Raw genomic sequence first — 18104 nt, 5'->3', positions numbered from 1 at the left:
AGACAGACAGACAGACAGACAGACAGACAGACAGACAGACAGACAGACAGACAGACAGACAGACAGACAGACAGACAGACAGACAGACAGACAGACAGACAGACAGACAGACAGACAGACAGACAGACAGACAGACAGACAGACAGACAGACAGACAGACAGACAGACAGACAGACAGACAGACAGACAGACAGACAGACAGACAGACAGACAGACAGACAGACAGACAGACAGACAGACAGACAGACAGACAGACAGACAGACAGACAGACAGACAGACAGACAGACAGACAGACAGACAGACAGACAGACAGACAGACAGACAGACAGACAGACAGACAGACAGACAGACAGACAGACAGACAGACAGACAGACAGACAGACAGACAGACAGACAGACAGACAGACAGACAGACAGACAGACAGACAGACAGACAGACAGACAGACAGACAGACAGACAGACAGACAGACAGACAGACAGACAGACAGACAGACAGACAGACAGACAGACAGACAGACAGACAGACAGACAGACAGACAGACAGACAGACAGACAGACAGACAGACAGACAGACAGACAGACAGACAGACAGACAGACAGACAGACAGACGGACATGGCTTAATCGACTCCGCTATCTATAAGGATCCAGAATATATATACTTTATAGGGTCGGAAATGAAAAATGTAGAAATTACAAACGGAATGACAAACTTATATATACCCTTCTCACGAAGGTGAAGGGTATAAAAAGGGAGAAAATCAGGACAACCTATTTGGCCTATTTTTTATCTATGTATATCTGGATTACTATGTCATTAATATAGATCATATGGATATCTAATGATAGATATTTCAAAGTTCATTGCATCGTTGTAAAAGGCTATATATAGTAATTTGGACATACAATGGGTCAAAATCGGGGAAAATATTTGTTAACCCGATTTTTTTATTTTTGTTATTATTTTAAATTTGTATGTGAATTATTTATTTTAAAATTTGTACTTGATAACGTAATTTTGAAGAGACTTATGTATGTGTTGTAAAAATATGTATAAACTAGCTTGAAAAACGCTGGATTGTCAACACTTCCTTTATTAATTCGTAATGTTGGTTGTCTGTTGAACCTTAAATAAGAGTGCGTGTGTCATTGGATTTAAAAAAGGGGTGCTGCGTCACATACTCAGTTACATAGTTAATTCTTTTGTAATTTTTCATTAAACAATACTTTTGCTTAAACTTGTATAGAAAACAATCAACGAATCGTCTGTCTTTGGGGTTGTTTGACTTGCAGAGTTTTGCAGAAGCAAACAAACAAAAAACGTGCATGTGCACGTCAGCTTGAAGGACGAAATTAGCAACTGATTTAAGATTTATGTGTGTTGTCGGGCAAAGTTGTCAAGTCACCCAATACTAACTACTTAAGTAAACATTATGTATGAAAATAAAGTGCATAAAACTTCCTTTAAGCTATAGCAACTTTAATTAGCTAAAATAATACGTACATAGGCGAGCGTTTGGAGTACTGGTTCGATACATGATGTTAATAATAAAAAATACTGAATTTCAACTTTCAATGAACTTGAAAAAGAGGTGAAATTTTATTCGCATTTTAAAAACTTTTATCGTTTCCGAACTATGTATGTACTAGGGTGATCGGACCGGTTTTTAATAACCGGTTTTTTTGGTTAAGTCGGTTTCGGTTTTTTAGAAAAGCTCACTTTTCGAATATCTAAGAAACCGGATTTTTCTCCTCGAATAACCGGTTATTTCTAAAAGTGTGTTTTTATGGTTTTAGTGCATTCAAATCTTTAAAAAAATATTCAAAATCCAAAAAACTTTAAAAAAAAATACTCCAACTATTTTAGAAGACTTTTTATATATTTTTATTCTATATATTTTTTCAATTTTTTTTAACCTAACATTGTTGTTGACTTTTGAAATTAAATAAAAGTCGTAAAATATCAACCACTCATTTTAGAAAAAACTCAATTTTAATTTCAATATGTGTCAAATTTGTCCCGAATATCTTAAGAAAACAATAGCTTTGGTATTTACAAGGGGAATCCCAGTTTTCATACAAATATAATGTTCAGCAAGTATTATGAAAACAGACGGATATATGTTAGTGCTACCAAAGCTCAGAAAACATTTAACTTAATTGTGAGTAACAAAAATTTAAGATTTTTGCTCCAGGTCAAATTTGACCCAATGACCTTAAGTGCAAAAAATTGTATAGATATTTTTTTTGGCAGATTTGTGCTTCTAAAACGTAGTTGTTGATATTTGAAATTAAATAAAATTCATAAAATATCAAAAATATCAACCACACACTTTTAGAAAAAAATCAATTTTAATATCAAAATGGGTCGAATTTGACCCGAAGACCTTGTGAACGTTAAAAGAAGTAATCAAAATTAGAATTAAAAAGTATTTAAGCGTTTTAGAAAGGCTTATTTTTTGTAATTAGAATACATGTATATTCTTTATCATAAGTATGAGATGTTTAATATAAAATAAAACTTATTTTCTTCTTATTTCTAGGCGTTTTAATATTTTGCCAAAAAAACGGTTATTATTAAAAAACCGAAACCGGTTAATATTAGTTAAATTTAGTAATAACTGTAAAACACATAGGACATAGGATGCAAAATAAGCGAGATATTTTGTTGTCACCTTTGAACTGTCACATCTTGAACAGTAGAAAGTAGTTGAGAAGCCTCAGAACAAAAGGTACTTTTTCGAATTTTTTTACAAATAGATTTTTTGGTATTTTTATAATATTTGGATTGGAATCGTCAAGAAAAAATCCATTTCGCAAAAATTTTTAAATTTTCAAAAAAGTACCTTTTGTTCTGCGACTCCTCATATGTTGTCGATAAATGCTGTAGATGATTGCTTTCAACCAGTATACATTTACTTAATTTTTTTTAAATGAACTATAAATTATTGTTTAGCATTTTATTGGAACACCTTGGAAGCAAAAATACTCTTATCAACAACAATGGACAACTTTGAAAATCACAATAAAGAAAACATTTTTTGTGTGTTTGTTTTTAATTCCCCCATTAATGGTTGGACGATGAAAACCTCTTTATTTAATCATTCTTAGGAATATTATTTACAAAACGTAAAAAACCCAATAACTACCAAGTGTATCTTTTTTATAGTATTTAGTATTGAAATGTAATACTATAACAAAAGAAATTGAAATAGTAATGAAAAGAAAACCAAATATCAAATGAATAAAAATAAATCCTATCAATTTATAAAAACAAAAAACAAAAGAATTTTACATTGTTGTAAAAACAGCGACAATAAAAACAAGTATGGAAGTATTATCGGTCAAGCCCGATCATATAATACCCTGCCCAGAGTATATGAGCAAATTATGGACCGATTACAAACAAATTTAGTAGCATGATTTATGTGAATATAACTCATATTTGAGTTGAATTTTATCACGATATTAATACATGTAAAATATTTATGGATGTTAAAGTGATTTTCGGTAGTGGGCCTTATATGGGAGCTATGATTAATTATAGACCGATCCACATAAAATTTAATGGCATAATTTGTGTTAAATTTTATTTGGACACCAACATTTTTAAGATATTTAAGCTCGTTAAAGTGATTCCGAAATAAATTAAACATTTATGATGTACCGATTTTAACCAATTTCAATAGGCTTCGTCCTTAGGCCGAACAAAACTCATGTGCCAGTAATTTGCGCTCAAGGTTTACATGAACAACAAACCAGCCAAACAGACGGGCGGATATCGTTAAATTCAGAAAGTGATTAAAAGTCAATCGTTATATTTTAAGGTGGATGTTAGTCTAATATTTTTGGGCGTTACAAACGTTAGCACAAACGCATAATACCCTCCCCAGTATGGTGGTGTAGGGTATAACACATTAACAACTCTGGCCACAAGAGAGAAATGACAAGATACATTAATCAAAACATTTATTTAATAGAAAAACTGTTTAGAGTAACATAAACAATAAATAAATAAATCAATTTATTTATTAGTAAATTCAAATGTACTATCCCAGCTGTTCTAGCTAAGTGTCCCGATTGATTTTCTTTTACAAAAAATATGAGAGTTCCCCAAAAATGAGCCAATTACTAGGCTATAGACTCGGGTAGTTCATGAACGAACTACATCAATTTAACGATTCCATTATTTGAACTATGAACCAAAATGGTTCATGTTTACGCTCTTAACTAAATGCGTGTTTTCCTTTATTTCCTGATTCTTTTTATATGAATTCTGACATAATGCCGAAAAAATAAGGGTCATAATGGATATAATCCGTTCTCAGAATTATATGGCAACTGGCAGCAAATTAAAAACCGAAGGAGCATTTTAGCTCTAGTATCATATCTGTTGTTTTAGTTCAGACCGGATAAACAATTATAATATTTTATTATAATAAATGTATGTCAAAAAGAGCGATTGAACTAGAAGAGCTACCTAGTTTATTTTTGAACTATGAACTAAAATGAGCCAAGTAAGCCCTTAGTGAGGTAATTGGCTATATATAGGGTATGTGAATCCAATGCGTTGACTACTTTGGATCAGCTATCACACAGTATCTTTGTAATCTACGTTGGATCAATTGGATGTTATAATATCTAGTCATTTTACAAGTGTTGACCCTAAGTGATAGGTAAAACATCTAATCCGGGACAGTCTTCCAGAACTGCTGTGCTGTGCTATTCTAGAAGACATCCCAGCAGTTCTAGGAGACAGTACCGAACTAGTGATTTTACCCATCATTTAGGGTGGGAGCTAGTTACTTCAATAGCCACGTGACTAGTCATTTTAACACGGGAATGTCCTAGGCAGGGGGTCAATTGTCTCTTTTTGATTACAATGGGACTGTCTAATAGCTGGACCAAAGCACATAGGTCTGGCAAACCACATTTTTTGGCCAAAACTCAAAACTCTTTTTCCTATATTTGTTGTTAGGATGTAGTAGCAAACACTTCAGATAAACAAAAAAAATATTTTGTTTTACAAACTTCAATTAACCGTTATCCTATGAAGGGAGAAAGTTCAATGTTTTAAGTGCAGTGGTAAACTGAAACACAAGGTGTAATTTTTTGTTTTTTTGAGTCACATGTTACACGATAATAAATAAACTTTTTAAATCAGTTAGTTATGGATATTAATGACAATGGTAAGTAGTTAAATTTTTAATAGTGAAATATTCAATAAAAATTATGGTAATAAGAAATTACATAAAAAACTTTCATAACCTAAAAATCAGTGATTTTAACTTTTTATAAAAAAAAATAGTATATAACTTATATAATTTCAACCGATTTCAACCAACTAAAAACGCACAAACGCAGTGATATTTTGTGCTTAGGAATCGTCCATAACTTTCTGCTAGTTTTTGCTTATTTTTAAGAAATCAATTTTTGTTTCAGGATACTTTTACTTCAAAAATTGTGATTTACTCATAATTATATAATGTATATAACATACATAATTTCAACCGATTTCAACGAACCAAAAACGCACAAAATTACAGTGATATTTTGTGCTTAGGAATCATCCATAACTTTCTGCTAGTTTTTGCTTATTTTTAAGAAATCAATTTTTGTTTCAGGATACTTTTACTTCAAAAATTGTGATTTACTCAGAATTTGGCAGAGTGGAAGTAAAAAACAAAAAAAAATTAAATTATTAAAAACTTAAAAAAATTTATGTTTTTTGTTATTAATTGTATCATTTGTATGAATTTATGTATATAAGTGAATATTTTAGTTTTGGCCAAAAAAAGTGTGTCGCCAGACCTATGTGCAAAGTAGGCAACGTATTGGATTCACATACTGGTTACATAGCGCCAGTTACCTTGCTAGCTTTGTAACTGGTTACTTGATCAGCTACTTGACTAGTTATTTTAACATGTGCATGTCCTAAGCAGGGGGTCAATTGACCCTTTTGATTACAATGTGACTATCAGATAGCTGATCGAAAGTAGTCAACGCTTCTGGTGGGTAAAATAAAGTGCAGTACAAAAAAAAGTTTGAAGTGACTTCACCATAGGTTACTAAGAGGCACTAAAGTGACTATTGACTTCATGATATGTTACATGTGATATCAGTATACTTAAGCAAAAATAAAAATAAACTGTATGAGAATTATATCAACACAATTTGTAAAAAACCAGTTTGTACGAATTATTCACAAAACATTTAAAGTGACTACACTCCAGATTACTTAGAGACACTTAAGTGTCAATTGTCTTCACTTTAGATTACTTTGGATGTATAAAGTAACCAATTGTCTTCTCTCTGCACTACAAATTGCACACACGTGTCAAATGACCAAAATATATAAATTGGAGTCAGCCAAGTGATAAGACATTTGTGACAATTACTATCTTTAAGGGATACATTGACTTCTTGCTTAACTGCTGGGATATAACAAATACTACATACGAAAACAAATTACATACTCGTACATATGAGAAATATATGTATGTATATTAAATATGTTATGGTGTGTGGTTAATTCTGAAAAATGTGCTAAATAACTTGGAACGAACATCAGAAATAAAAAACTGTTTTTTGTAAAAGGCACGTTCTTCGTTTTGTATATTGTATTGGGAATACATGGGTTATTGAACAAATAAGTAACCGTATGAATATGAAATATTATTAATATCATACTTCTATGCAATTGTGTACACATTTAAGTATGTATGGCTGGTTTATAAACTACACCACAAAAAACGCATTAGTTGCACTGTCTTTGGAATTTCCATATAAATTTGACCCAGTATATGAACCTAGTCATTTCGATATAAAGCCTCGTAGATTTCCAATTCCATACAGGCATCGTGTCCATCAGAAAATATTTATTTCTCATAAAAATAAACACAGTATTGTGCGTCCGAGAAAGTACATTAATCAGTATCGTTGACAGTTAATATATTTATATTAGAATTTAAATAGGAAAAATGAGAAAAGGGAAAAACTCCCGGGGAATTTTTTTTCATAATTGGGCTGTTTGTGTTGTCCTTCACAAACAGTTGTTCGACATTCCTTGAGATCTTTCTCAAATGGTTCAGTGTTTTCAATGTAGACAATATATAATGAGGAACTTATTTAGAATTGTTTACGACATTTGCGTTTTCAATTCTCCAAATTTCAGTATAAGTTCTAGGAATTTATCTACTTATTCCGGAGATTTAATAATAACATTTCTTAAGATATAACTTTTTTTAACAGTTTAACAGCTCTTGAAAATACAAACTGGGGCACTCTTATCGTCATAATTCAATCACCTGCGTGATTGTGTTACTTATTCATTATATCGATTGCTGCGTAAAACTGACCTTCTACTGTAGACGAGAAAATATAAGAGCCTACTTTTGCACTACCTCACTTAAATTATCTGACAGCGCGGAATATCTGGGTATAATCGAAGTCATCTACGTCCATTTATTCATGTTCTAAATAGAAAAAATCTGGGGAATTACTTCCAGGAACACCTGATGAATCTTCGAAATGATGGTAAATCCCATACTGATGTAAATAACTATTCTGAAAGTTACCCAAAGGAAATCGCTTTAGAAAATCTTATGAACTTTAATACTTATGATTAATGGTGTTATTTACCATGCTATCAAAGGCTCTTTTCACAATGATAACCTGCCTGCATGTTGATCTTATCTTAACTCTGGAATATTTACATGCGACCGAGCTATATTGAGAAATATTGTTTACTGCACTCCCAAATCCTTCTCCCATAGAGAATTTTCAGTGTTGATCGATACTGGATAAAATATAAATGAGAGTCTACTTGAGTCTTCACTGATTAGGGGAGTCTTGGTACTGTAATACCATGCATCTCTTAACGAGATGGCGAGACATTACATACTTGGACACTATTGGATACCTGGGTACCAAGGTGTACCAGGTTACGAATTTTCGGGTCACCACTTTCATGGCGTAATCGTGTGATTCAGACGAGACTCTACGATTATGCACAGACAAGGTAGCCCACAGACGCTATTTGTTGGACGCGTATGACAAATATTCCGCAGGTGCTGCGTTATTTAGTAGCACGGATCACTGGTAATTGCTTGTTAGGATTACACGCCAGGAAATTGAATAAGCTACTTTACGATTTCTGTAGATGTTGTCATAACGAGGAAAAGAATGAGACGTCTGAAAATCTTCTCTCCCGAATCTGTCAGGAATGGATATAAAAAGGTTTAATTATGGACTCAATACGGTTGTGCGGGTATATATATATATATTCGTAACCTCGACCTTTATTTCCAGGTATCTCAACGGTACCGATGACGAAGGATGTTTTCATTGCGACTAGACTATAGCAGAGAATACCAGGATTGGCTTTAGAAAGATAATGGAATTGGCGACTAATAATTTGGACCTCTGATCCAGTCGACAGATATATCAAGTGACATACAAAATTAGGATGCATTTCCGCTATAATGTTCGCTACATCATCTGCGTAACTAAGATCCTTGACAGAGCCAACATACTTTATTCATTATACATATATCTATGTTTCTTATATTTCTATGATACCGGTCTAACTCAAACTGCCGTAAAAGAAAAGTTGAGGTCAGAACATTATTAAAGGTTTCTTCTATATCAATGAATACAGCTAGGGAATATATTATCCTGAATCAAATGAGAAGTACAACTTCCTATATAATCTTGTTCTCGATAGATCGAACTCCAACGTAGGCATGTTATTAAAAATCTCAGTATTTGGTGTGGTATTTTTCACTTTTTTATCGATAATTCTCTATAAGGGTTTAAAAATAATGATATTAAGCTTATCATACAGACAAACCGCTTTAGGATTTATATAAGCCTGTTCTCAAGTAGATCTATGATTTTATGAAGGAGAAAAGTAAACATTCCATTTGGATGTGATAATATGGTTCTGCCTCATGGCATACATTCCTCGGGTTAGGGAGTTAACCCGCAAACTTTAAAAATCTAAAAAAAAAAGTTGTCGAATAATTTTTTTTAGGGTAACAAACTCAGAACAGCCATCAGAAACTAATTTACAAATTAAGTTTAGAAACCAGGTTCAAAAAGGTGAAAAGTGCCTCAGGGCACTATTGCCGGTTTAGGTGTAAAAAACCATAATATGTAAACTTTAAAGTAAGAAAATATGTTTTACTTTCTACGACGATACTCATAAAAACAAATTTTTTTTGAGCAAACACACTGTGTTTTGATTTAAAAAAAAATCACACACAAAATTACACTAAAATTATGACATCACTCATAAAACAGCTGACAGAAGAAAAACTAAAAGTCAGAATGTATTTCGATCTTCAAGAGAAATGTTAACAAATCTGTAACTAAATTCACCATTAAATTTTTTAAAAAAAATTATGCCTTGAGGCACTCTTGCGGTTTAGAGGGTTAAAGTGATCTTTTATTTGTATAATCAGAGTTTTTTCAATAGACTCCAACATGTTGACATTTCGATAAGAATTCATTTTCGAAACATCATTAAAGCAATCAACCTGTTTTCAAAAGTTTCTCCAGGAATTCCCTTTAGAGATTTGTAATGATTTATTGTAGACTTCGGGTAATAATAATCCTATAAAAACATTAAATTTTTTTAAATCTATTGTATTTTAGTATGATATTTCTCCAAGTGTAACTGTACAATAATGTGCAACACAAAAAAAGTACAGAAAACTTTTTGCAAAATATGCTATTTATTGAATGTACTATTGACCGCCTAAGATGCTACTGATAATGATTACAATGTAGTTTTTCTATATATTTATTGGTGGCTTTTTACTCTTTCAATAAAATGTTTATTTCATGTTAATATTTCTTTTATATTTAAGCATACAATTTTCCAATATAAAACAGCAAATCCAATGAATAAATATTACTATAAAATTGCATAAAATTTAAGAAGCAACAGCAAAATTGTTTAAACTGAATATTTCTTGTGTATGCCACAAAAGCAGCAACACAAGTTGCAACAACAACAACTAGCAGCATAAAAAATGCCGCATACTATTTATTGTACGTGTTTAGCATTTCAAAAATTATATAAATATTTTTCTCTTGCTCTTTATTGCAGAATTATTTATAAACTATGAACATTTGAGATTCAAAGAAAAAAAAAATGTATATAAATTTATAAAATAATATTTATTAAATTTCTAACCAGAAAAGGAAGTCAGTATCCATAACATGGGCTTTGGTGGAATATTTTTCATAGAAAATAACAAAAAAGAAGTAAAAAAAATGTAGCTACTTGTACCACAAAAAAAGAAAAAAAAACGAAACTATAAGTAAATTAAATACAATAAATTGTGCAACATATGTTTGAACGAAAGTACTTATATCTCTATATAACGTATGTATGTAGTTTCATATGGCCCGATGCATTATGTACATATGATTTCGCACATATGTATGTACATATTTTATGAGAATTGACCACCAAAAGGCTGCCTAACGAAAAATCTTTACATTTGCGGATGTTTGCGGATGTACGTGCATATGTGTGTGCACAAGGACTTTGTCCTGTATATTAAAACGGAAGAATCACAGACTGTAAATAAACTGCATTACTTTATACACGGCCAGCACATTTTTAAGAATTGTTAGTTTTTATTAAATAAAATTGTGAACTTGTTCGCAAAAATTTTATAAATTATATTTTTATCTTAAAGTAAAAAGAGTTGAGTAAACAAAAACTTAATTTTTAACTGTTATTTTGGTCAAAATCGACAGCGAAAAGAAAGTACGTGAAAAAATAATTAAAAATGTTCAAAAAAAATCCAATATGAACTTTCAAACAAATAGAAAAGATCTTAAGGTTTATCGTAACATTGTTTCAAAAGCCTTTAAAAATAGTATAAGGAAGACTTGAACATTGAAATAAAACCAGTATCAGGAAGATAAAAAGTTCTAACAGATATTCGTAAGGCAAAAGAAGTCGAAGAACTCTTTCAAAGAGCACCGAACACTTCGATCAGAAAAGCAGCTCGTAAAATTAAATGCTCTGATTCTTTTGTGAGCAGATCCAAAGCTAATGCTGGATTGAAGTCGTATAAAGATCAGAAAGTTCCAGATAGCAATACGGTAAAGAACTTAGAAGAAAGAAAAAACGAACGAAAAAATTGAGGTCAAACAAGTAAGAGAACTATATTCGGCTGTGCCGAATCTTATATACCCTTCACCAATTTTGACCCATTGTAGGTCCAACTTACTATGGTTATATACGTCGTTGCAAAGGTCTTTGAAATATCTATCATTATATCCATATTGTCTATATTAATGACTTAGTAATCCAGATATAGGTAAAAAAAATAGGTAAAAAATCGAGGTTGTACTGGTTTTTCCTTATATCTCAGCCATTTGTTGACCGATTTTCTCTTTTTTCCGAGCCGGAAGAATTCCGGAGATATTGATGTATGAATCGTGTAAGTAAGTTATTTGGGGGCTTCGGAAAGTTGATTTCAACAGACAGACGGACATGGCTTAATCGACTCCGCTATCTATAAGGATCCAGAATATATATACTTTATAGGGTCGGAAAATTATATTGTGGAAATTACAAACGTAATGACAAACTTATATATACCCTTCTCACGAAGGTGAAGGGTATAAAAAAACACTTGTTGTGTGATGAATCTTATGTACTTTCGGATCAATATTTGTATATGGCTGATGGACGAGGTAATGTTCAAGAACAATACCGGACAAAAAAACAAACAAAATTCCCCAAGAAGTTTCTTGTGTGGCAAAATAAATCTACCATTTGTGACATCAGGCACGATAAACACAGAAATATATATTACGGAGTGTCTACAAAAACGGATTTTTACCTTTCTTAAAACAGCACACTTGTACCACAAAAAGTGCCTTCATATTTTTGGCCCGATTTGACATCATGTCACTATGTAAAAAGCCCCAAATGTCAATTTTGTATCACACATGTCCGCTTTTAAGTGTAAGTAGATCACCTAGTCCAAAAAGATAACGGAAGCAACTATAAAATCTTTAAAGAGAGGATTTCCGGTAAAAGTGAATAAATTTATAAATACCGAGTAATATGCCAATGTTTAATGAATTTATACAATATCGATTGCAAAATCGATCCACCCTGATGTACATTAAAATGCTCCAAAATTGTATGGACGAAAAACAAATTCAAGTAACAATTTTTTAAAAATTTTGTTAAACAAATTTCAGAATTTCTTGATATCACATTGGGATTTATTGAGAATAAAATAGGGAATAAAAAAAGAAAAAAAGTATGTCAATACCTCCCATAGTTTTTCCGTACCTTCTATTTAAAATTTTCGATTTTCGAGAAAAACTATATTTTGCAGAATAAGCCTAATTTCCTTACTGTTATATATTTTAAGTAAAATCTATTCAGAATATTATAGTCCAGATAATTTTAAATATAGTTTGAAAGTTTTACTAAAATCGGATAACACTAATCCTTAAATCGTGAAGGTCAAAGGTCAAATTTTTCAATATTTGCAATTTCTAATCTATATTTTTCTATATATTTTTATCCGATTTTAATGAAACTTAAGAAAAATATAATTGGGGTATTCACACGGTCTACTATTTGGTCGTATTGTCATAATGTCGTAATATATTATGATAGTTTAAATAAATTTTTATTGTGTTTCAAACAAAAACGTTCTAAACTAATAACACTATTTGAACTATGTTTATTGTTTTGTCATAAACTAATATTTTTTTTATGTTTAAAACACAACAACAACTATTATAATATATTAGGACATTATGACAATATGACTAATAGCAGACCATGTGAATACTCCAAATATATAGTCTAAGTAGTATTTTCAAAAATGGAAATTAACCCTTAAAAGCATACCTGACCGACTTGACGATCTGTCCCCAATGTTGTGAATTTTAAAAGGCTTTTGGGAGTAGAACATTTCTTTCGGGGACAGGGCATATTATAAAATATTTCGTGGATTTGTTGGGAATAAAGTATTTAGAGTAATGTTGTTTTTAATGTCGACAATGCCAATAAAATACCAATAACTGATCAGTACTTTATATTTATGCGATGAAAAATAATGATTTGTATTGAGATTAAAAGTACTTTTCATGACTGTTGCATTTCAAAGACTTAAATATAAAGCCGACTCTCAGAAAAAACTGATTTTGTTATCCTCCTCAAAATAAACCTAGGTTTGTTCTAAGGAGTGAGATCGAAAAATTCTTAACATACATATATGTTTATAAAAAAGAAACCACTAAACTTACAGCTTTAATTTTTTTTTTATTTGATTGAAATTATTATTACAATTTACAAAAAAAATTATTTTTATAGTTTTAATCACTAGTGATGAAATTTTGAACCTTTTTCGGAAACCCTTCCATTAACGTTTTTATAGTGCTTTCTGTCACTTTGCTCGAACATGTAGTCCATCTCCGTTTAAAATCTACCACACTTTTGGACACCTTTTTTGTACTCTTCAATTCTCTTTTAACAAGAGCCCAATATCTCTCCACTGGCCTTAGCTCCGGGCAGTTTGGAGGATTTGCCTCTCTTGGTACAAATACCACATTATTGTTCTTGTACCACTCAAGGGCTTGTTTGCCATAGTGAAAGGATGCCAAGTCAGGCCAAAAATAAGTGGACACATTATGAAGTCTTATGAATGGAAGCAGCCTTTTTTGTAAACATTCCTTGATGTAAATTTCGGTATTTATAGAGCCCGTTGTAACAAATGAGTGGCTTCTTTTGCCGCAACTGCATATTGCTTGCCATACCAAGAACTTTCTGGGAAATTTTGTCTGCTTTTGGGTCCTAAACTTTTCTTCAACATTCCCTCGAGCATCAGCAACATAAAATTTTTGACCTGGAAGTTGCGAAAAATCTGCCAGAACATACGTTTCGTCATCCATTATGCAGCAAGAATATTTTTTTATAAAACTTGACTTCAATTTCCGTGCTCTGTTTTTGGCCTCTAAATTTTTAGTAGCGTTCCTGTCAGGAACTTTTTGAGCCTTGTATGTTTTTAAACCTGCATTAGCTTTAACTTTTCGTACCAAATAGTCCGAGCACTGAGCTAACCGGGCTGCTTTCCTACCGGATGTGTTGGGAGCTCTTTTGAAAATGCGTTCTATTTTTTTGGCTTTAGAAACATCATGTGGACCATTCCTTCTACCTGAACCAGGTTTTCTATCAACTGACAAGTTCTCCCGGTACTGTTTAATAACATTGGAAACAGTTTGACGGCAGACCTTTGTATGCTTGGCCAACTTTTTGTAAGACCAAGTTGGGTTTTGTTGAAAATATTTAATAATTTCAGTACGCACTTTTTTCTGGTCACTCATTTTAATCAGATTAACAAAAAAATTAATATAATTGACATTACACATAATAACTGACATGTTTTTCAAAGGTAACTTGATCAAAAAAAAATTCAAATAATACTTGGGTTAAAAAATGTAATGAAAAACGTGTGTTAAGAATTTTTCGATCTCACTCCTTAGAATGTCTGCCAAAATATTTTGGGTCTAGTGATAACTGTTTATGAGGTAAATAGTTTGTTAATTTTATTTTCAATATACGTCTGTCGCACTGTCAATCGGATAAACGTCAATTGGTACCAAATACACTGAAATTATCAAATATTCAAATCCAAATACATTTGTATTGAAATAAGTAAATAAATATACAGATCAAAATAAATTTGTATGATCAAATTAAATGCCGGATTGGCATATTAGTGGTCAACTTTTTATTTGGAAATCACTCAATACAAATAATATATTGTTGGACTGCTTGTTTAAGACTGTGTGTCACAGACTGAGTTGACTATTAGAGTTGCCATTCGAATAAAAATTATTCGAATAATTGAGGAAAAAATAATTTTTATTCCAATGAATAACATTTTTCAATTCAAAATAAAAAAAATAATCGATAAATAATTGAATAATCGAATAATTGAATACTGGAAGAATTGTACGCATTACTACTGCAAAAGCAGGAAGATTCATCCAAAGACGATTTTGAATGTCCGAAATGCTGCTTGACTTCATCATTAATTTGGCGACAATATCAAAAAAATTATTTGAACCCAATCTATCTTATCTCATTAATTAACTTAATCATTAAGTAATTAATTAAAATTGAACTTTCGTTTTAATTTTTAATAAACGAGTTTTAATTCATTCAATTATATTCCTTATTAGCTCTCTTTGATATATAAAATTGTGTGGGGGTTTTGCTCATATACTTATTACAGTGACAGCAGACAATACGTAGTAGTTTCTAATGCGAAACAAATATGTATGCATGTATAATATTTCAATGCTATCATATAATACCAGAGCTTTACAAAAGATACAAATGTATTTACTTTCTACACAATATAATAAACATTAATTAACTAATTACAAACACATTATTAAAATAATCACAATCCTTTTTTCTCTCTTTCTCTTATCCGTTCTTTTCATTTGACTTCATTTTGCCGTTCGAAAAACAGTTCATTCTGCCTTTTAAGTCTGATACACCGTGTACAGTGTGAAAAGACGGAAAACTCAGCTGTTTCAGCTACTGCGGAACGAAATAATAAAAAGGATACAAAATTCACAGCCGCACAATCAACCATTTATAAAATTAAAAGACTGAATCCATCAAAGGATAAACAAAACTTGCATAAACAACGAATAGAGGAGCAGCATCTACACCATTTACAACATGAGCAGCAACATCTACAACAAGGACAAAAGTCAAGACAACAGGATGTCATGCATCATCAGGAGTATAAGGGAAATTACAAAGTTACCGAAAGCGGCGGCGACGTTACTACGTCTAACAAACATCGCACAAAAAAATTTCGCAAATCGGGAAAAAATGCACATGGTTTAAATAGAAAATTATTAAAGTGAGTATGAAAAGAAATAAAAAGCAGACAATGAATTTAAAATACATTCAATTATTGAAATTGTATGGTTATTTTGATTAAAGAAAACATTTTTTAATAACAAAGATCTAATCAAGCAACCCTGATATAATACATATTAGAATGAAATCATACATTGATGACTGAGCTATTTTCAGTCAACCCATAAATAAGTTTACATATTTTTCTTTACTTTGTAATGCAAAAAAGAAGAGAATTAGTTACTTTACACATCCCAGGTAATCCAGTGTGGAGTCAATTGTAAGTTTAGTGTACTTAGGATAAACATACTAATACGGAAGTCAGTATAAACTTTTTTATTTTTCACATAAGGAAGTAATTATTTTACTCACGAAATGTAATATATTTTAGAGTTAGCAGTCATTCCCTGTGCATTCGTATTTACGATTGATTGAAATTTTAGTTTTCCTTTAATTTAGGCACAAGTCATTACCAAAAGAACTGATACTGAACTAACTAAAGTGTTATTAATTTAGAGTTTTTTATAATTTTAAATAAAACACTTAAAATAGAATTGGATGTCGAAATCTTTATTATGACCTGAAAGAATAATTTTGGCTGAGACTATGCTGTAGATGGTTGTCCATTCGGAAGATCCAATTCCATTCTTTTCAGCATTGCTACCGGTATATCGGGAATTACACAAGTAATATTAGCTTTCAAGTCTTGAATCGTAGCTGGCTTTTGATTTTACATAACCCCATATGATCTAGGCGGCCAGCTCACAGGTCCGGAACGCGAAATTTGCCGATGATGAAAAGCATATGTTGCTTAAAGTTTAGGAAAAACATTTCTCACAAAACACTGATTAATTATACTCTTCAACTTCGTGAGAATTGTATATATAAGTTTATCATTCCGTTTGTAATTTCCACAATATAATTTTCCGACCCTATAAAGTATATATATTCTGGAACCTTATAGATAGCGGAGTCGATAAAGCCATGGCCGTCTGTCTGTTGAAATCAACTTTCCGAAGCCCCCAAATAACTTACATACACGATTCATACATCAATATTTCCGGAATTATTCCCGCCCGGTTGCTATTTAAAATCGAGAAAATCGGTACACAAATGGCTGAGATACCAGAACAACCTCGATTTTTTACATATTTTTGACCTATAACTGGATTACTAAGCCATTAATATAGACAATATGGATAACTAATGATAGATATTTCAAAGACATTTGCAACGACGTATATAACCATAGTAAGTTGGACCTACAATGGGTCAAAATCGGAGAAAATATTTTTTAACCCGAATTTTATTTTCACCAAAAGTTTTTTTGCTAAATATTAAAAAAACCAAAAAATTTTTTTAAAAAATTAAAAAACAGTTCGAAAAATTATTTTTCTCCAAAAAATTAAAAAAAAAAGAAAATTTCTGTACATAAAAATATTTAAAATTTTTATATAATTTATAATATACAACTATATATATATATATAATTTGGTGAAGGGTATATAAGATTCGGCACAGCCGAATATAGCTCTCTTACTTGTTGTTGTTGCGGTATGCGTATATCCATAATGACTCATAATTTGAGATGATTTCGATATCGAAATTATAAACAAATGTACTCGATATCGAATGCCATAACATCAAATAAAAAAATTACGATCAGTTTTATTCGATATCTTATGAGGTAATTCTGCACCTCATTACCCCTGATTGATGTTACACGGGCAGTTCTATTTACTGACGCTTATGAATTCTGTCACCAAGTTACATATATATTAGCATTCAAAATAACAGAAACTTTGTTGGTATTTAAATTATTTTAAACTTAGTAGATTGTTTATAAGAAGTTACACAAACGCATTGAAAACTTCTTCATTTAAACCACCTGTCCAGGAATTGGAAAATTTTATCACCATCGAGCTCTTTGCAATTGTTTCTCTTACAAACATTCAAAAACGACTATCGGAAACGATTCGAAAAATGTTCATCTGTCGTTCTGTTAGTGGCAGCAATACCTTCATTTTTATAGATTCGTGAACGTTATCAATAACGCATCATTAGCAAAATATCTATTGAGACTTGCTTACTATTACAAAGATTTGTTTTTGTTATTCTCTACAAGTTCTCGTATTTATCCATCGACAAATTATGGAGAATTATTCGATA

At 31.3% G+C, this 18104-nt stretch overlaps 1 protein-coding gene across 1 annotated transcript in view; it reads left to right on the top strand.

Moving 5' to 3' along the window:
• Window positions 1-18104, top strand: part of LOC135963847 (uncharacterized) — a 51189-nt gene that overhangs the window by 16498 nt on the left and 16587 nt on the right. Inside the window, exon 3 of the mRNA XM_065515837.1 lies at window positions 15535-15936. Coding sequence (XP_065371909.1) covers window positions 15535-15936 — 402 coding nt within the window. The remainder of the gene's footprint in view (window positions 1-15534; window positions 15937-18104) is intronic.

The sequence above is a fragment of the Calliphora vicina genome, chromosome 1, assembly GCF_958450345.1.
Source record: "Calliphora vicina chromosome 1, idCalVici1.1, whole genome shotgun sequence".
NCBI classification, from domain to species: Eukaryota; Metazoa; Arthropoda; class Insecta; order Diptera; family Calliphoridae; genus Calliphora; species Calliphora vicina.
Note: the sequence above shows the minus strand (reverse complement) of the source record. Positions and strands in the feature narration are given on the sequence as shown.